The 16,037-nt window shown below is 51.9% G+C and overlaps 3 protein-coding genes across 3 annotated transcripts; all 3 read right to left on the bottom strand.

The window, feature by feature from the left end:
* Window positions 1-445: 445 nt before the first annotated feature.
* LOC131729917 (olfactory receptor class A-like protein 4) lies at window positions 446-2,515 on the bottom strand. Its single transcript, XM_059020172.1, has 2 exons — window positions 1,747-2,515; window positions 446-1,559 (listed from the first exon to the last, which is right to left on the bottom strand). Exons 1-2 carry the CDS (start codon window positions 1,831-1,833, stop codon window positions 618-620), a joined length of 1,029 nt encoding a protein of 342 aa, XP_058876155.1. The 5' UTR covers window positions 1,834-2,515; the 3' UTR covers window positions 446-617.
* A 5,374-nt stretch (window positions 2,516-7,889) lies between these two features.
* Window positions 7,890-12,086, bottom strand: LOC117968618 (5-hydroxytryptamine receptor 6-like). Its single transcript, XM_059020177.1, has 3 exons — window positions 10,578-12,086; window positions 9,010-9,171; window positions 7,890-8,302 (listed from the first exon to the last, which is right to left on the bottom strand). Exons 1-3 carry the CDS (start codon window positions 11,370-11,372, stop codon window positions 7,895-7,897), a joined length of 1,365 nt encoding a protein of 454 aa, XP_058876160.1. The 5' UTR covers window positions 11,373-12,086; the 3' UTR covers window positions 7,890-7,894.
* Window positions 12,087-13,714: 1,628 nt separating this feature from the next.
* On the bottom strand, window positions 13,715-15,830 carry LOC117968616 (neuroblastoma suppressor of tumorigenicity 1-like; the record flags this gene model as incomplete). The annotated part of the gene is made up of 2 exons (XM_059020164.1): window positions 13,715-15,578; window positions 15,719-15,830. Coding segments are annotated over 2 exons (349 nt in total), but the record flags the coding sequence as incomplete, so codon positions are not given.
* Between the last annotated feature and the right edge of the window lie 207 nt (window positions 15,831-16,037).

The following is a 16,037-nucleotide window of genomic DNA, read 5'->3' as shown; positions in this document are numbered from 1 at the left end:
TATTTTACATACAATTACCCATTTATACAGTTGGGTTTTTACTGGAGCAATCTAGGTAAAGTACCTTGCTCAAGAGTACAACAGCAGTGTCTCCCACTGGGGATTGAACCCACGACCCTCCAGTCAAGAGTCCAGAGCCCTGACCACTACTCCACACTGCTGCCCTTCCACATTTGCAGCACCCTTCAAATATCATTTGAAGGGTGCTGCAAATTTCAAAAACACGGGAAATAAACTATTCACACAAAACACTGGATAACACAGAACCAGAGAATACAGAACTCACGTGATATGCATGTGTGTGTGTGTGTGTGTGTGTATATGTGCGTGTGCGTGTGTGTATATGTGTGTGTGCGTGTGTATATGTGTGCATGTGTGTATATGTGTGCGTGTGCGTGTGCGTGTGCGTGTGTGTGTGTGTGTATATGTGTGTGTGCGTGTGTATATGTGTGTATATGTGTGTGTGTGCGTGTGCGTGTGCGTGTGTGTGTGCGTGTGTCTCTGTGCTTTTCCAGTCTTTGTTTCTTTCTTCACTGCACTTGGCTGTGCTCTTGCTTCCAGTAGCATGGCTAGTGAAGCTGCAGCACACAGAGTCGTGTCAGTCCCCTGCCCCTGAATCAGCAGGAGGGATGGGGATCGTTCCCTGCCCTGCTGATCACCCTTCCTGCCCCCTTGCCTTGCTCCCCCTCTCCTCCTCCCTGCCCCCTCTCCCTGCCCCAGAGCAGCATCCTCTTGATCCTGTTGCGCAGCTTGCTGTGGCCGAACGCCACCACCAGGGGGCTGAATCCCACGAAGATGGAGGAGGTGAAGTGTGCCAGCGTGAGCAGGAACACGGCGTGGTCGCCCTTGTTGTAGTTGTAGTAGGACACGGAGAGCATCTGCGTGCCCCAGCAGACCACGAACAGCGTGACCAGCACCACGATCACCTTGCTGGCCTTGCGCTCTCTGTCCACGTGGCAGCCCGTCAGCTCCGCCCCCGCCACGGAGCGGATGTGCCTCTTCAGCATGCACAGCGTGGCCAGATTCATGGCCACCATCAGCACCGTGGGCACCACCTCGTGGACGGCCAGCGAGGACGTGGCAAACACGACCGCCATGCGCGGGGAGGGGAACTCCCAGATGCAGCCGAGCAGGGGGCGCGTGGTGCAGCTGATCACCATGAACTCCACTGTGGAGTTGCCCCTCACGTGGGCGGAGTACAGGAAGGCAGGCAGCGAGTACAGGAAGTTGAGCGCCCAGACCAGGAAGAGGGCGGCGCCCACCTTCCTCAGCTCCGCCCTCCGTGCCAGAGCCCCGGTCACGCCCTGCCGGCGCAGCGTCACGAAGTGGAACAGGCTGAGCGAGAAGGTGGCCCACACGCCCACCGAGCGCCACCACACCCAGGCGAACATGAAGACGCGACACCAGTCCGTGGACAGGTACACCTCCACGCCTAAGTCGGAGATGAAGATGGGCACGGTGCGGAACACGGAGGTGAGCAGGTTGGCCAGCGCCAGGTTCACCAGGATGATGTCGGTCGGGGGGGGCAGGTGGTGCGAGTCCAGAGATGTGCTGATCACCTGGGAACAAAACCAACGAGAGAAATATTATCAGAGCTGACCCACAGCTCCCACTGACCAGAGAACACAGCTCCCACTGACCAGAGAACACAGCTCCCACTGACCACAGCTAGGAGGGTTCAGTGCTCCTCTGTTCAGGTGACACGGGGGTTCAGTGCTCCCTCATTATTACACACTGTGTTCTTACCGTAAAGATAACCAGAACGTTTCCCAGAATCCCGGTGAAGACCAGAACTCCGAACAGGAAGGCCTGGACTGGAGACGCCTCCGCCATGGTGACCTGGGAGAACGGGAAACGGGAATGTTGAGCCGCGTGACATCACAGCCCGTCACGCTGCACCGAGGGGAACGGACAGAAACACGAGCAAAAACAATTCCAAAAGTACAATCAAGTCCCAGGAATGTAACAAGAGAGGCCAGAGCATTGCATTACAATGTGAACCTGTCAGTAACATCTTCCTGTACAGAGACCAGCAGCTGCCTGGTGAACACTCAGAGCTTCAGAGGGGATTCTTACCTGTTCAGTGTGTGCTCCTCTCTCCTCTCTCTCCTCTCTCCTCTCTCTCTCCTCTCTCCTCTCTCCCCTCTCCTCTCTCTCCTCTCTCCTCTCCTCTCTCTCCTCTCTCCTCTTTCCAGATTAGTAGTTGAGCTCAAGTCCTGGTGTAACAGTGCAGTCAGCGAGAGGGCTCTTCACTGCCTCCTTCTCCTTCTCTTGCTCCTTCTTCTCCTTCTTCTCTGTTCAGCTGTTGACTGATCAGTCCCCAGCAGAGAGGTCTCTGTCTGTCAGTCCCCTATATTAATATATAGCCCTGCTGTCGGACTCCTGCTCCTTCGTACTGGATCGCAGGGGCTGTCTCTGTGTCTCTGTGTCTCTGTGTCTCTGTGTCTCTGTCAGACTGATCCACGCCCTGCCTGCGAGCTTCTCTGCTAGAGGTTTGAGTGTGTTGAATCATGAAAGAGGTGACTCTGTGTCTCTGTGTCTCTGTCTCCGCACAGAACTGCCCCCCCCTCACCCGCGCGATCAAGATTATAACCCCCCCCCCCCCCATCCTGCTGACTAATCTCCCCTCACAGTCCACTACACACCCCGGCATCGGTCGCCTAGCAACTACTCTCACAACCTGAGGGCTCATTCATCTGTAAAGCAGGTGAGCCAGGCTGGGAGACTGGATCATCATCATCATTATCATTATTATTATTATTATTATTATTATTATTATTATTATTATTATTATTAGAGCGTGTGCCGCTCCACAGGCCTGTTTGTTGATATTTTAGGGATTTTGCTCAATCTGAGGGTTCTGGTTCTGCTGGTCCAATATTAAGTTCTTATCATTTTTCTTTCAGACCGAGATCCAAAGTGCTGGTACTGAACATCATGTGACAATGTGACCTTTCAACTCTGGCTCTCTGTCCGTTTGAATGGAGAGTAACTGGCAGAGGTGAAAGGTCGCATAGTCACATGATTAACTGACAGAGGAAAGCTCTTCATTGCTGAAGACAGCTAGTTTTGGACATTCAATATTGTTTGTCATGAACCAGTTGTAAACCAGTCTGACCAATCAACCAGCTCCTCCGAGGAACTGGAGACCAGTGCTGTTCACTGCTGGAGTTTCTGACAGGAAGCACAGGCCGGTCCAGTGATCCTGCGTTCAAGCCAGGGTGAAAGCCTTGGATCTGTACCAGTGGAGCAGAGTCTGACTCCACCGCTACAAAACCAAGAATCCGAGGAGTTTAGAAGAGAATACAAAACACAGACCTCTAATACAAAACCAAGAGCTGCCTTCAACACAGAACTCTAATTAAGTAACACTCTGAAACGCTCCACGCTGGTGAGTCTTGTGGGATTAATTGCGGTGAAGTGTGTGCTCCGCAGTTTCCACCTCATTAGAACGCTGCCGTGATTATTAGTCCAGGCAGGTTATTCGTTAATCAGTGTGCTCGCTGGTTCGTGTACGAGCACAGCGCCCCCTCTCTCCCTCAGGCGCAGAGTGACGTCACGACTGCATCCTCTCCCGGGAATCATTAATAAAGAAGAGGAGCGCGAGGCGAGCGGCACGGGGCTCACTTCACAAAGCTATTTAAAGAGGAGTCTGAAACGGTTCTTTTACTGTTGGTAATGAAACCACCGACAGCCCCACAACAGTTTTGGGAATAGCAGACTGGGGTGGGGCTCGGGCTGGGAGCAGGTTCCCAGACTCAGCGGCCAGGGGGCAAGCTGTGGGGCACAATGGGAGCATCTGGCATTCACAAGCTCAGTGAACTGGCTTATTGACTCCCCTCGAGTCAATAGCAAATAGGCACAGCTGTAAAAGTCAAGGCTGCCCCAATGGTTTCTTGAAACTTGACTTGTGTTTTTGACATCTCCACTTTAAGTGGCTGGACACTTTTGATAACTTGATGTTTTTTCACACTTGCAATGTGCTTTTGTTTCAGATTGAAATAAGCTATGTCGCTGAGGTAAGGGAGCACAGTGGAAGGCAGCTGGGATCTCTCCTGTTTGATCTCAATGCCTGCGTGTTGTTTCCTTGTTGTGTTGTTATGGATGCATTAATAACAGCTCAGCACACTCTGATAGTGTTGAGCAAGCACGACTGTGATGTCATCCCGAGATCTTTGTGCATCGCAGCTTCACCTGCACAGCACCACACACTTCACCCAGTCACAGGGTTCAGGGTTCCAGCAAAGGATCTGTCAAAGCGTTGTGATCAGAGAGCATTGGGACACTTTTATCAAGGGCTTTCCAAGGGCTTTTCAAGGGCTTTTCTCCAGGGGAACTTTTAGTAACAAACACTGGTCTGTGAAAGCTGTGCAGAGTGACGGCACCTCGGCTCGCTGGTTTGGGAAGGGAAGTATTGTAAAGCACAGAGAGGTCTGGTAAAGCATAGAGAAGCATTGTAAAGCACAGAGAGGTGTGGTAAAGCATAGGGAAGCATTGTAAAGCACAGAGAGGTATGGTAAAGCATAGGGAAGCATTGTAAAGCACACAGAGGTGTGGTAAAGCATAGGGAAGCATTGTAAAGCACAGAGAGGTCTGGTAAAACACAGGGAAGCATTGTAAAGCACAGAGAGGTCTGGTAAACCACAGGGAAGCATTGTAAAGCACGGAGAGGTCTGGTAAAGCATAGGGAAGCATTGTAAAGCACAGAGAGGTCTGGTAAAGCATAGGGAAGCATTGTAAAGCACAGAGAGGTCTGGTAAAGCATAGGGAAGCATTGTAAAGCACAGAGATGTATGGTAAAGCATAGGGAAGCATTATAAATCACAGAGAGGGATGGTAAAGCATATTTCAAACAATTAAACTAACTCTTCTAAAAGTGTCCCACAGTCCGGTGTGTCGGGGGTGGGGCCCGTGGTGTCGGGGGCGGGTTCCTGTGTGTCAGGGGCGGGGCCCGGGGGGTCGGGGGCGGGGCCCAGGGGGTCGGGGTCGGGGAGCAGCAATCATGTGCTCCGACGCTTCCTCGTCGTTGCGGTTCTGTACGCGACAGGCCTGTCGGTTCTGACCCAGCTCGTCAGACACGCCTCCTTATTCTACATCATCGCTGTGGTCAGCGCATTCTGCCTCGTCACGGTCACGGTGCTGCTCTGCAACTGCTGGCAGAGACGCAGGAGCGAGAGAGAGAGAGGGGGGTCTGATTCACACCAATATCCATCCTAGCATTGTGTCTGAATTGTCATTGTCATTGCTATTGCAGTAATAAAGAGCAGTATTCATGAAAGCCGCGGCATGTCTGAAAAGTCTGTAAACTTTAGCGGTTCCTTGGAGACGGTCCCCACGCTGCCCCAGGCTGGCAGAGTCCCGGGTCACTGGAGAAGTGTATTAGTTATCACAGAATCAATAATCAAATTATTCATTATCAAAGTATTAGTTACCACAGAATCAAATCATTCATTATCAAAGTATTAGTTATCACAGAATCAAATTATTCATTATCACAGAATCAAATTATTCATTATCAAAGTATTAGTTATCACAGAATCAAATTATTCATTATCAAAGTATTAGTTATCACAGAATCAAATCATTCATTATCAAATTATTCATTATCACAGAATCAAATCATTCATTATCAAAGTATTAGTTATCACAGAATCTGCTCCCTCTAGTGGATACTGAAAGTACAGCAGGCAAAGCTCACTGCTCCCTCAATCATAATGATACTTTCTGTATCTTGTGCTTGATTTTGCTCCTAAAGGGAGCCGCATTCACGTTGCTTGTAATCGCTCTTATTTGAAATCCTTCTTATCCATTTGTTGTATTTACTACGGTGCTCTTAATGGAATTTACTCTGATAAACAAATACGTTTTCTTTTTTTATTTCCTCTCATTTGAATTTGCTCTTACTACTGACTTTACTGTATTTTATAACTGCCCTTATCTGTAATGTGATATTTTTAATAATGATACGTTAGACTACTAGAAGTCGCCTGGGTAAAGGGCGTCTGAAAAATAATAATAATAATAATAATACATCAAGCAAGCTCACTGCTCCCCTCTAGTGGATATTGCCAGTACTGCAGGCAAAGCTCACTGCTCCCCTCTAGTGGATATTGCCAGTACTGCAGGCAAAGCTCACTGCTCCCCTCTAGTGGATATTGCCAGTACTGCAGGGTAAGCTTACTGCTCCCCTCTTGTGGATACTGCCGGTACCGCAGGCAAAGCTCACTGCTCCCCTCTTGTGGATACTGCTAGTACTGCAGGCAAAGCACACAGATCCCCTCTTGTGGATACTGCCGGTACTGCAGGCACATACCTTGTTTTAGTAATTATTATTTACTATTTTTTTTTCATTTCCTCTCATTTGAATTTGCTCTTACTTACTACTGTATTTTATAAGTGCTCTTATCTGTAATGTGATATTTTGTCACCCTGGATAAGGGCATCTGCTAAGAAATAAATAATACATATATTTATTATACACAGCTCTATGAGAGAGTACAACTCTCCATATATAATATATTTGTTATACAGTGTCACACACACACACACACACACACACACACACAGGGAGATGCAGAACCGTGCCTGGAGCAGAACCAGGGGGAGATGCAGAACCGGGCCTGGAGTAGAGCCGGGGTCAGACCCAGGCTGGGGGACCGTGGAGCCGCAGGGAGGGAGTGTCGGAGTGGACACTCTGTACGCCTGCAGCTCCGAGTGGGAGGAGTGCTGGGATATCCCGGACATCTCTGATATTCTGAAATCCTTGGAAACGCAGCCGGATAATCAGGCAGTCTTGCCAGCCAGCTCAGAGCTGCCAGGACCCCTGGGGGTGAATCAGGGTGTAGTGCACAGCTCTGAACAGCAGGGGGCAGTGCACCTCACAGAGCAGCACAGCACAGCTGGCTCACAGCAGCACTCAGACTCTGCAATGACACCCTCCAGCCAGCAGAGGACAGTAAAGAGGACTGCCCTGGACCCTGAGGAGGGTCCGCCAGACCCCAGCTCTAACATCCTGCTGCTGTAGGACAGTCTAGGATTGCTGTCTGAGTTTGCAACTTTGACGCCCGGCAGCTGGGGAACTGACCATTGAGAATCACTGACCAATGAGAATCACTGACCAATGAGAATGAGCTTCCCTTGCGCACCTTCAGTAAACAATGGCAGAAGAAAAGATCATTCTCTCAGCATGAGAATCCCCGGAGCGGTACAGAAAGGACACAGCGATGGTGACGCCGCGGCAGGGAGGGGACCCTCTGCAGAGCGTTTCCAGGGAGCTGGATAGAGCTGCTGTGTCTGATTCCTTTCGCTCTACTAAAATAAGCATTGTAAAGAGCTGCTCTGTGTTCTGCATGTTATCAGCTGTATAACAGGACTGTCATGCATGTGGTGATTTCCAGGCGATGATACTTTCGCAGCGAGAGTCCCATTATATCACAGGACAGATGGAGTTTGAATGGAGCTAGGGACCACAAACAGTGTTCACTAATAAAGTTTATTAAATTCATTTTATGAAAGACAACAGGATTTTTTCATTTTCTCAGTCCAAGGCTGGCTATGTTCACTAACCCCCCTCCCCCTTCCTCCCCAGGTGGTTCAGTCCAAGGCTGGCTGTGTTCACTAACCCCCCCGGGTGGTTCAGTCCAAGGCTGGCTGTGTTCACTTACCCCCCCCCAGGTGGTTCAGTCCAAGGCTGGCTGTGTTCACTAACCCCCCCCCCCCCCCCCCCGGGTGGTTCAGTCCAAGGCTGGTTGTGTTCACTAACCCCTCCCCCCCCCCCGGGTGGTTCAGTCCAGGGCTGGCTGTGTTCACTAACCCCCCCCTCCCCCTTCCCCCCTGGGTGGTTCAGTCCAAGGCTGGTTGTGTTCACTTACCCCACCCCCCCACCCCGGGTGGTTCAGTCCAAGGCTGAGTTGATCTGGTTGGGCAGCAGCTCATTCCCAGCATGCTCCATGTCGAACAGGTTGACGGAGTCAGCGCCGGTTGCCGGGGAGTCCTTGTTGCCTGGCGGGTGCGCAGTGGGGTCGCAGGGGTCAGAGGTGAGAGACTCGATCTCGCCCGGAAGGGTCACCATGTTCTTCAGTGACAGCCCCACCCGGTGGGCGCTATGGGAATTGCGCACAGAGAGAGAGACCAGGCTGGGCCGGCGCTCCCAGGCCCGCGGGCAGCAGGGCAGGTACCGAGCCATGGCCCGCTTGAAATCACGCATGAACAGCGGATAGATGATCGGGTTCATGGTGCTGTTACAGTAACCCAGCCAGGTGAGAACATCAAACAGCCTGCCAGAGATACAATCACATACCGCCTGGAGAGAGAGGAGAGGAGAGGAGGAGTGGAGGGGAGAGGAGAGAGGAGAGAGGAGGAGAGGAGAGAAGAGGGGAGGAGAGGGGAGGAGGAGAGGAGGAGAGGGGAGGAGAGAAGAGGGGAGGAGAGGGGAGGAGAGAGGAGAGGGGAGGAGAGGAGAGGAGGAGAGGGGAGGGGAGGAGAGGGGAGGAGAGGAGAGGGGATTCTATTACAGTATAGAGGGGTACAGATTGAGGGTCAGGGGCTGTGTGTGAGATACAGAGGGGTGCAGATTGAAGGTCAGGGGCTGTGTGTGAGATATAGAGGGGTACAGATTGAGGGTCAGGGGCTGTGTGTGAGATATAGAGGGGTACAGATTGAGGGTCAGGGGCTGTGTTTGAGATATAGAGGGGTGCAGATTGAGGGTCAGGGGCTGTGTGTGAGATATAGAGGGGTACAGATTGAGGGTCAGGGGCTGTGTGTGAGATATAGAGGGGTACAGATTGAGGGTCAGGGACTGTGTGTGAGATATAGAGGGGTACAGATTGGGGGTCAGGGGTTGTGTGCGAGATATAGAGGGGTACAGATTGGGGGTCAGGGGTTGTGTGTGAGATATAGAGGGGTGCAGATTGAGGGTCAGGGACTGTGTTTGAGATATAGAGGGGTACAGATTGAGGGTCAGGGGCTGTGTTTGAGATATAGAGGGGTACAGATTGGGGCGAGGTTTACCTGCACCATGTTTGCCATGAAGAAAGGCAGCCACGCCACGAAGAACATGCCCAGCAGGATCCCAAGCGTCAGGCTGGCCTTCAGCGCCTTCCTGCTGTGCTTGCTGGCCAGCTTGCGGCTCTCGCTGGTTCCCGCAGCGCACTGGTGTGCCGGCCTCGGCACCTGGATAAAAAAACAACTAAACTGATTCAAAACATGGAATGTGTGCAGAGGGTCTCTTGAATTAGTGGTTATTTGTGGAGTATTTGTGACTTTGCACACGGACAGCTTCTCCCTGTCCCTCAGAAGCGCTTTGTAAACTGCGCATGCATATTCCGGGCGCCTGAGCTCCATTGTGTTACAGCGGAGCCGCGGATACTCTACAGAGATACCGGCAACTGGACACGTGCTGCTGCCGCTGCTGTGAAACGGCGCGAGTCCCGTGGGGAACATCCCATCATTAAATAAACCCAGATGGCGGGTTTCGGAGACAGCGCCGCGGTCCCCTGGCAGGCTTTGCTGGTGCGTGGAAGAAATCTCATTTTGATTTCCTGTCAAGTTGTCTGTCACGCTCAGCGTGTCTGGAGCCGGGCGGGCGGTCCGAAGAAAAAACAAAAACTTCACATTACAAAAAATATTTTATAACCAAGAAATAAATAAATAAATAAATAAATAAATAATAATCTCAGAAACCTAGCAGTGGTAAGGCACGTGCCACCAGCTGTCCGTGTAACCCTTGGGCACGTCAGGGTTTGGAAAAACGACGCGCATTTTCAGAGCAAGCGCTGAGCGCAGGAGACTCCCAGCACGGGCGGAACTCGCTGTTTCCGGGCTGGTGGCACTCCGTTGTGTTCAGAGACGCGTCAAATACCTTGATACTCCTGCATTGATTTGAGATGAAAAAACCAAACAATCAAAAAGCGTAAAAAGCATTGATTGGGGTCGCGCTGCCCCGTGCAAAACAAACCCGTAATAAGCAATCTCCTGCCGGCGCTGTGAACACGCGCGTTCGCTGCGGGCTGTGCGGGTAGCCTTGGCGAATGTGTGCAGGCTTGTGTGTTATTTCAATGTCTTACACGGACGATGCGGCTCGCTGCCCTTAACGTGCAGATTAACACGTGGGGGGCTGACTCGCTGGCTGCAGCCGGAATTGGATGTTTTTTAAATTGCTTTACAACGTCGTTCATTACTGACATTATTACTGAAAGCTGTGACCGCCACCAAACAACAGCTGCGATTCACCCCTGCATTAGAGCAACAGTACAGAACAAAGGGGGCTCTGCGTCCAGGCTGTTACTGTACCATTATCAATACATTACAATCAACACTGTATGACTATTATTATTATTATTATTATTATTATTATTATTATTATTATTATTATTATTATTAATAATAATAAATACGCTTTTTTGTTTACCCTTCCTTAACGCATTGTGAACCTTCATTGTAGGTCAATACTGCTCTCGTGGTTTGTAACGTCACAAGAATCCCTCAATGGAATGACAGCCTTTTCGTCAAGTGCAGTTATTGTATATTTCTGCCCCAGGAGAGGAGCCGCTGAGCAGTGTGTACATCGACGGACCTACCTGGCTGTTCCGTACCTGCACGGGCGCGTCGGAGGTGGACGCCACGTTAGTAGTGAGGGAGGCCACCTGCACCGCCTGCTTCCGGGCGGCCCGCAGTATCCGGCAGTAGGTGAATGAAATGGCGACGGAAGGCAGGAAGAAAGTCAGACAGGATGCAATGAGCGCGTAGGGGAGGCTGACCAGCAGCCGGCACTGCTCCTCATCCTCCGGGGCGGAGGGAAGCTGGGGGGGCGTGGGCGAGGCGCTGCTGTCCCAGCCCGGGTCAGTCCCGTTCGGCGCCTGGATCTCGAAGTCCAGTTCGTGCCAGCCCATCTCGATGGGCAGGAAGGAGGCGAGCGCCGCCAGGGTCCAGGTGGCGAGGATGAGCAGCACGGCGCGGTCCGGGCGCATACGGAGCTTGTACTTGAGCGGAGAGATGATGAGCAGGTAGCGGTCCAGGCTGATGACGCACAGGTTGAGGATGGAGGCGCTGCAGCACATCACGTCGAAGGAGACCCAGACGGAGCAGAAGCCGCCCGCCAGCACCCATCTCCCGCAGAGCTCGTTCAGCATGGCCGGGGGCATGACCACCAAGCCCACCATCAGGTCGGACATGAAGAGAGACACCAGGAAGTAGTTGGAGGTGTTCCTCAGGGAGCGCTGCGTGAAGATCAGCAGGATGAGGAGGAGGTTTCCCCCGGCGGTGATGAGGATGATCAGGCAGAGGAACGCGGCCACCCAGCCGCTGCCCCCTTCCAAATAACTGCCCCCTTCCAGCGTGGCGTTTCTCCCTTCCAGAAAAAAATTCGAGTCCATGTCTTTCTTAAATAAATGGGGGTTGTTTTCCTTCTTCCTGTCTCTCCAACTCCGTTCCTCTGCCTTGGTTTGTGGAGAGCGGCTAGACAGGCAGGCAAGCAGGCAGGCAGACAGGCAGTGGTGATTAGTATTAGTACTGTTATTGTGCTCTCCCTGCTTCCTCTGATAATCAAGAGCAGAGCTGTGGTGATATTATAGTGACAGGAGAGAGAGAGTGGGGGGAGAAGAGGGAGAGAGAGAGAGCGGGGGAGAAGAGGGAGAGAGAGAGAGAGAGAGAGACAGACAGACAGACAGACACGGTTATTGTCGTGGAAGTTGAAATACACCGCTGTGAATCGATGGGATCGGTATGGAGAGCTGAAAGCCCCCGGGATGCATTGCTTTTAGAATCACATTGAAATCTCATGCAACAGGTTTAAAACGCACCTCAGTGTCCATTTGAATTGTTTAACAATGTACTTTGCTCACAAACACAATACATATGAAGCTGCCCAGTGCGTTTACTGATGTGTATGATGGTCACAGTATTCCATCTCCGTCGTCGTGTCTGCATCCCATTGAGACGCTATATGATCTTATTTGAATGCTGTAAGGAATGCTTGACACATCTACGTGTATCCTGATCCTCAGTGCTTCGCGGATGACACTGTTTGAATGAGAGTGTGAATCCTTCTCATTCCACAGAGCAGCTCTTTATATAAATGATGGGGTGGCGTGAACTAGTGCCATTAAAAACCCGAGCTGTCACATTACTGTGCATGAGATCTGATCATTAACCACTCGAGCTAATGAAGAAGTATCCACGGGATATGCAATGAGAGAGAGAGAGAGAGAGAGAGAGAGAGAGAGAGAGAGAGAGAGAGAGAGAGAGAGAGAGAGAGAGAGAGAGAGAGAGAGAGAGAGAGAGAGAGAGAGAGAGAGAGAGAGAGAGAGAGAGAGAGAGAGAGAGAGAGAGAGATGGAGAGAGATGGATGGATGTTTTTCATGAATTCGTGTTATTTTCCACACTTTTCAATTGCTTCTGCGGTGTAAACTTTGAAGTAGCTTCTATTTATTAATAGCGGCTCCACATGTAGATCGCTGCCTGCCTCCTCGAGCTTCAGCGCGCCGTGCTCGATTCAGCGGCAGCCCCTTCAGTCCCGGCCGATAATCGCGGCTCGGTCCTCGGGGTACCTCAGTAATGAAGCTCACTTCATTCCAGTCACAGCGGGGGACGCGGCCCTCGAGAGATAAGCTGCACAGAGAGCCTGTCCGCTGCGGTTACGTTGCATTAGACTATGCATAATTAAATGTCAATGATTGTAATTCTTGTCATTATAAACCGTGACACGGGCTCGCAGTGTGCAATAAAGTCCAAGGGATCATCGGTTGCGGTTTTTGTGTTCTTGTGAATTTAAGATACCGTGCATTTACATAATAATGAATGCAACGAGAAGGCCGTGTCGCTGCCATGTGTGCGTGCCAGAGGCTTCTCCGCGAAGCCTTTGCCTCCTTTCCAGATGGAAGGGTCATTTCGAAAGGACTGTGAAGAGCGTGGATATGGAAATGTACATTGAAAGTGCTCTTGAGAGGATAATGATTTCCGCCTCCAGCAGCCTGACAGCCCGCACTCACATTTGCAATTTTCATTTTCCACGCTTTGCATAATAATGAACCTAAACCGCTGGAGTATACGCCGGCTCTACCTGAACGCCGCTCCCTGAGTTACAAACTGTCCCCTGGCGCACTGTGTGCGTGCAGCCGCATCGGCGGATTGAACACGGGCGAGATCCTGCGCTAATCCGAGAGAGAGAGGGAGAGAAGGGGAGAGAGAGAGAGAGAGAGAGATGGAGGGATGTCTAGCTATATCAGTTAAACGCCAGTGCGCTGTTATTTTAAGTGTCTCTTCCATAAGTTTACTCCATGCAGAAACACACACAGTGACACACACACACACACAGTGACACACCCACACTGACACATACACACACTGACACATACACACACACACTCTCTCTCTCACACACACAGTGACACACACACACACAGTGACACACACACACACACACAGTGACACACACACACTGACACATACACACACTGACACATACACACACTCTCTCTCTCTCACACACACAGTGACACACACACACACAGTGACACACACACACACACACACACAGTGACACACACACACACAGTGACACACACACACACACACACACACACAGTGACACACTGACACATACATACACACTGACACACACACTCTCTCTCTCACACACACAGTGACACACACACTGACACACACACACACTCTCTCTCACACACACAGTGACACACACACACACTGTGAATAATCATCATTTTTAAAAAGCAACTCATGTGTTTATTTATTTTACTAATAATTACTGCATACAGCGTGGAATAGATCATACAAACTGTCATTTTTACAAGAATGAATGAAGTAATGATCTCTTGTTAACCTACGCTAATGAATCGCTAGTCAGTGACAGGACTTCAAGGCAAGGCTTTCACTCCATTTCTGTATCCCTAGTCACCATAGCAACCCTATCCCCCGCGCCTTGTCACCGTGCTGAGTGTCTCTGAGTTCTCGTTTCTAATGCAGATTTCTAACCCTAACCCTACAGCCGGTGTCTAAAAATGAAACAGTGAAAGCGACCCTTAGCTGTGCATCGTCCTGCTTCTCATCGCTGCTGCTGCTGCCGCCTGCAGGCGAGGAGAACCCGGAGTCAGACAGCATGTTAACCCTGCACAGACTGGCACGAAACCGGCCTGTCTCATTGCAAGCAAGCCTTAACATCCCCCAGTGCTTGTCATGGAATGCAGCCATGACACTGAATAAAGCCACATATGTGACTCTCCCGTTTAAAACAGCCTCATCCTGACCCTTCAATCCCCCAGCTCGGAGCTCTCGCCTGCCCTGCAGCGCCCCGGCGGCTCTGGCGGTCTGTCAAGTGGTTCCTGTGAGGCCCCTGCCCTCTAGTGGTCATCTGTGGTATCTGCTTCGTCTAAACCTGGCTCTCTCTGGGCTGCAGCTGCATGCAAATCCATTCCTGCATCAAACCTTTACTAAGCAGAACGAAGAACGGTTTATTAATTTTCTTCATTTAGAATTTTGTTTATACATTTATACCAATTTTGTTACTTTTTTTCATCAAGAAGGAAATACAGAAGTTGAATATAGACTCTAACCTGTTGAAAATGTTTGAATACAACCGTGAATGTTAGAGGTGTGAGAGGGGAGGGATGGAGGGAGGGAGGGAGGGGATGAGGGGAGGGAGGGAGGGAGGGGAGGCGACGGAGGGAGGGAGGGGTTCAGAGGAGGGGGTGAGGGGAGGGACGGAGGGAGGAGGGGGTGAGGGGAGGTGACGGAGGGAGGGAGGGGAGGCGACAGAGGGGAGGGAGGGAGGGAGGGATGGAGGAGGAAAGAGGAGGATGGAGGGAGGGAGGAGGGGTTCAGAGGAGGGGGTGAGGGCAGGGATGGAGGGAGGAGGGGGTGAGGGGAGGCAACGGAGGGAGGGAGGAGGGGAGGGGAGGGAGGGAAGAGGGGTTCGGAGGAGGGGGTGAGGGAAGGGATGGAGGGAGGAGGGGGTGAGGGGAGGCGACGGAGGGAGGGATGGAGGAGGGAGGGGGTGAGGTGAGGGACGGAGGAGGGGGACAGAGGGAGGAGGGGTTCAGAGGAGGGATGGAGGGAGGGAGGGGGTGAGGGGAGGCAACGGAGGGAGGGAGGGAGGAGGGGAGGGAGGGAGGGGGTGAGGGGAGGGAGGGAGGAGGGGTTCGGAGGAGGGGGTGAGGGAAGGGATGGAGGGAGGAGGGGGGTGAGGGGAGGCGACGGAGGGAGGGATGGAGGAGGGAGGGAGGGAGGGGGTGAGGGGAGGGATGGAGGAGGGGGACAGAGGGAGGGAGGAGGGGTTCAGAGGAGGGATGGAGGGAGGGAGGGGGTGAGGGGTCTAGTGCTCTTGTTTCTCAGTGTGTGTTGGCAGGGCAGCATGCTCGCTCTCCCCCTCCCCCTGCCCCGCTCTCTCCAGGTGGTGGTGGCCGTGGCCAGGCTGGGGGGGGGGCGGGGGGGTTCAGGTACACGTTGAACAGCGCCCCCTCCAGGACGGGCTCCTTGCCGCAAGACTGGCAGCTGCAGTGCAGGATCTTCTCCACTAGCTTGTCCACGCGGGGCATCTCCTTGTTCCCGGGGCAGTCCAGTGTGACCTGCGGAGAGGAGAGCGGTTACAAACCCTAAACACAGCAGAGATCCAGGGAGCAGGGATTCAGGGAGCAGGGATTCAGGGAGCAGGGAATCAGGGTGCAGGGATTCAGGGTGCAGGGATTCGGGGTGCAGGGATACTCACCACCTCCCACAGGGACTGGGCTGGCATGCAGGAGTCGCAGTGCACCAGGGATTCTGTGGACTGGGGGAAGGTGTTGGGCACACTGTAGCTGAAGCACTGCCCCAGACAGGCCCTGCGGAGAGAGAGAGAGAGATACATATAAATATACACATACATATACACACACATGACATATACACACAATAATTCCCCTCCCACCCGATTTTAATAATCGCAGTTAATAACATATCAAATAATTCCCCTCCCACCCGATTTTAATAATCGCAGTTAATAGCATATCAAATAATTCCCCTCCCACCCGATTTTAATAATCGCAGTT

Source organism: Acipenser ruthenus, unplaced genomic scaffold (genome assembly GCF_902713425.1).
Source record: "Acipenser ruthenus unplaced genomic scaffold, fAciRut3.2 maternal haplotype, whole genome shotgun sequence".
In the NCBI taxonomy this organism is placed as follows: Eukaryota; Metazoa; Chordata; class Actinopteri; order Acipenseriformes; family Acipenseridae; genus Acipenser; species Acipenser ruthenus.
The sequence above is the reverse complement of the archived record's forward strand: the minus strand, read 5'-3'. Positions and strand labels throughout refer to the sequence as shown.

Excerpts from the sequence above, each read along its gene's own strand:
- LOC131729917 (XM_059020172.1), bottom strand. The coding sequence starts at position 1,833 with ATGGCGGAGGCGTCTCCAGTCCAGGCCTTCCTGTTCGGAGTTCTGGTC. Across the intron at positions 1,560-1,746 it reads ACGTTCTGGTTATCTTTACG|GTGATCAGCACATCTCTGGA; the intron begins GTAAGAACACAG and ends TTTTGTTCCCAG.
- LOC117968618 (XM_059020177.1), bottom strand. The coding sequence starts at position 11,372 with ATGGACTCGAATTTTTTTCTGGAAGGGAGAAACGCCACGCTGGAAGGG. Across the intron at positions 9,172-10,577 it reads TGCAGGTACGGAACAGCCAG|GTGCCGAGGCCGGCACACCA; the intron begins GTAGGTCCGTCG and ends TTTTTTATCCAG. Across the intron at positions 8,303-9,009 it reads TCATGGCAAACATGGTGCAG|GCGGTATGTGATTGTATCTC; the intron begins GTAAACCTCGCC and ends CTCTCTCTCCAG.